Raw genomic sequence first — 3760 nt, forward strand, 5'->3', positions numbered from 1 at the left:
TTCTGCTTGGGTTGACACAGAAGAGGAAAAGGAGTTTCTACTTATTGCCAAAGATACCAGAAGATCATCCTCCCATCTTTAGAATTTGTAAGCTAGAATGAACTTTAGAAAACACAGAGTTTTCCGAATCTATTTTTTTAATAAGACTTTTCTTTCTTTTTTTTTTTTACTCGCGAACTTACAGTGACAGAGAAAGGTCTTACACCATCATTAGGTATTATAACACTCTTATCAGTCATTCAGACATTCATCATGGTTTGGCAGCCAGATAGTCGCCAAAATGTTATTGCTTACTCACTATGCCATCAGCCCTGCTATGGTTTGAACTCAGTTCCTTTTGAAACTGTAGAACAGCACTGTTCTGTGCTCTGGTATCTGTTCCCAAGTCTCTTCCTTCCTTCTCTAGTCTGAATAATCTCTGTTCTCTTCTCTTTCCTTTCTAGGTCTAATTCACTACCCTCCTCCTTCCCACCTCTCCACCGTGGCCAATAGGTTACTGGCCTGAGCAGGGAAGGGCTGATGAGACCTGACATGCCAGGGTTGCCTCTGCCACGTACTCTGTCCTGGGTCCGCCATGAAGCTCTGCTCACAATGCCTCATCCCCAGGCATGTTCTGAGACTGATAACCCATTTGAGCATTCATTTCTGTTCTTGGCCCTCTGAAGGAAAACTTAAACGGTCCATGGAAATTGGCAACATAACCACAGTCACTGAGTTTGTTCTCCTAAGACTATCCAACAACCCTCAGATCCAGGTAGTACTCTTTGTGCTGTTCCTGGTGATTTACCTCCTGACTCTCATAGGGAACCTGTTGATGCTGCTGGTGATCAGAGCGGATTCCCACCTCCACACCCCCATGTACTTCTTCCTGAGTCACCTCTCCTTCCTGGATGCTTTCTATTCCTCCATCATTGTGCCTAATCTGCTAGAGAACCTTCTTTCCAAGTGGAAGACTATCTCCTTCTTTCAGTGTTTCACCCAGATCTCCTTGGTCCTATTTTCTGGAGCCACTGAAGCTTGCCTCCTTTCAGTCATGGCCTATGACCGGTTCCAGGCTGTGTGCCACCCGCTATTGTACATGGTGGCTATGGACAGGAAGGTATGTACTGGCCTGGTGGGAGCATCCTGGGCCATAGGAATAGGGACTAGCCTAGTTAACACCCTCCTCCTGGCGCAGCAGCACTTCTGTGGCCCCAACCTCATCCGCAGTGTCTCCTGTGAGCTTCCCCCAGTGCTCCTGTTGACCTGTTCTGACCCCTATGTTAGCACTGTCTCTATCCTGACCACCATGGTGGTCCTGGGCCTTGGCACCTTTTTCCTATTGCTGTGTTCCTACACCCGTATCATCATGACAGCCCTGAGGATCAAGTCTGCCACGGGTCGGAGCAAGATCTTCTCCACCTGCTCTTCTCATTTTCTTGTGGTCACCATCTTTTATGTTTCAGGAGTTTGCAGGTATGTCGTATATACTCCTGAATGTAAAGATAGGATATCCATCACCCTAAAGTGGCCTTGGTCTGTAGAACAAAGCATTGTAAAGTAGCAGGGAAATAATCATACTGGGATTCAGAAGGTCTAGGTTCTAGTTACGGCTCTGCTGTGGACTAGCTGTGTCAATTATGAAAAATCCATTTTCCTTCTGGGGCCTCAATGGTCTATCAGTACTCTGAAAAATGAGACTATACAGGGACTAAAGATTTTCCTACTTTCATTACGCTATGATTTGGGAGTTCTCAAAAGGAAATCATGGAGGCTTTGGTAGAGTTTTATTCAGTGTAAGACAAAAATAAATAAAATATATCATCCTTGAAACAGATACCATCTTTCTTTCCTGCTGGAAGATGATGTCTCCAAAGCCTATTTGTTATAACTATTGATTACCATGTTTCCCCGAAAATAAGTCCTAGCTTGACCATCAGCTCTAATGCGCCTTTTAAAGCAAAAATAATATAAGACCCGGTTATATTATATTATACTATATTATATTATATTATATTATATTATATTATATTATACTGGCTCTTCTATTAACTTTTTCTCCAAAAGGCACATTAGAGCTGATGGTCCGGCTAGGTCTTATTTTCAGGGAAACACAGTAGGCACCTACTAGACACCAGCTGCTTTACGTGATCAATTTTAGTATATATCACACAACAAGAAAAATATTAACCCCATTTTTAGGTAAGGAATCTGAGTTTTGGGAGTTTCAGGCAATTTCTCGAAGGTCTCAGAACAAGCTAGTAATGGAGCCATAATTTAAACCAAGTCTCACTGACTTCAAACCTCATGCTCTCTCCTACCATGCTTATCTCAAGCATAAACAACTCTAGCTGATGAGTCCTCACTTACTAAGAGACACAATAATTAACGGTCTGTCCTCTCTATTAGTAAAATGGAGATGCATTTGCACAAATTGTTCCATACTTTTCTTACCTGCTTGTGACTTGGAGAGAAGTCAGGGGTGGGAAAGGATGATAAGAAATGGTCTAGAAGAGCTCACCTGAGCCTGTGAACAAACCTCCTCATCTCCTTCTGTCTTAGTTTCCTTGTATGCCATAAGGGGACAATAATATTTCTCCTATCTACCTCACAGAAATGTTAGGTGAGATAAATTAGATGATGAAGAATGACAATAACTCTTTGCAGAGTCTCTGGGATGGGATGGACCATGGCCGCCAACACTATCGTGGCCATTGTCCTGAGCTCATTTTATTCCTTTGTGCAATTCCCTTGCAGGTACATGACTCCGTTATCTGACTCAGCCCTGGAGCAAGTGCTCTCCATGCAGTACAGTGTGGTGACCCCACTGTTAAACCCCTTCATCTACAGTCTAAAGAATCAGGAAGTGAAGGCAGCTCTGAGGAGGATGCTGACCAGGAAGTCCAGGCTTACCTTCTAACCCAGGCTCCACCACCTCACCAGGAGGGAAAGTTATGGGAAAGAAGAGGAGGTAGAAAGAGCTGTCACCACTCAGTTATCTCAGCACTCATTCTTTTCCAAAACAGAAGTCTTACTTCGTCTGACCCCAGTGCCCTTCTCCAGTCAAGCAAGATGGGGAAACTTCCAGATGACAGTCACCCACAGGGACCTAGTCATCACATAGGAGACTCCTCATAGCTTCACTGGCCATTTCTATAGCACAGCTGTTTCATTTCTTGTCCTTTCTACCCTACCCCTTCCTGCCTCTCCTGCTCTCTTTTACTTTTTTCCATGCCATGCACAAAGTGTAAATCAACCTCTTCAACCACTAGAAAATATCATACTGCATTCTGGGAGAGTCCCATCTTGGTACTATGAGACCCAACTTCCCCGTTGTTCCCATTCGAAAAAATTCCTGGCAAGATCTACAGCTCCATAATAATTTAGAGAGAAATAAAATAACTGTGTCTCCTCCTGTCTTTGTTTTTAACAAGTAACATCTGAAGTAAAGCCTAGCAAATAACAAATTCTCTATAACTATTTGTTGACAAATTAAGGAATGAATGAATGATGTGTGCATCTGAAAGCCTTTTCTCTTGGATGATCCTAGAAAATGGGAGGAGGTGAATATCCTCCTCTAAAGTGTAAGTCTTGAGAGCAAAGCCCCTATCTAATAGCTTCTATGTCCCCAGTGTCTAGAATAGTCCTATAATCTAGCTGGTTTTCAATTAGTGTTAGATAAGTGGGGGAAAAAGAGTGAATGAGAGAGAGAGAGGAGAGAGAATGAGAGAAGGAACACATGAAAAGGAACATTTGATTTTATCCAGTAAAATTCCTGCAT

General features: G+C 43.0%; 1 protein-coding gene across 1 annotated transcript; it reads left to right on the forward strand.

Annotated features, from left to right (window-relative positions):
- Window positions 1-682: 682 nt before the first annotated feature.
- On the forward strand, window positions 683-2899 carry LOC308501877 (olfactory receptor 5BS1-like; the record flags this gene model as incomplete). The annotated part of the gene is made up of 2 exons (XM_081058961.1): window positions 683-1455; window positions 2737-2899. 2 exons carry the CDS (start codon window positions 683-685, stop codon window positions 2897-2899), a joined length of 936 nt encoding a protein of 311 aa, XP_080915087.1.
- Window positions 2900-3760: the final 861 nt, after the last annotated feature.

The sequence above is a fragment of the Rhinolophus hipposideros genome, assembly GCF_964194185.1.
Source record: "Rhinolophus hipposideros genome assembly, chromosome: 9".
Lineage (NCBI taxonomy): Eukaryota > Metazoa > Chordata > Mammalia > Chiroptera > Rhinolophidae > Rhinolophus > Rhinolophus hipposideros.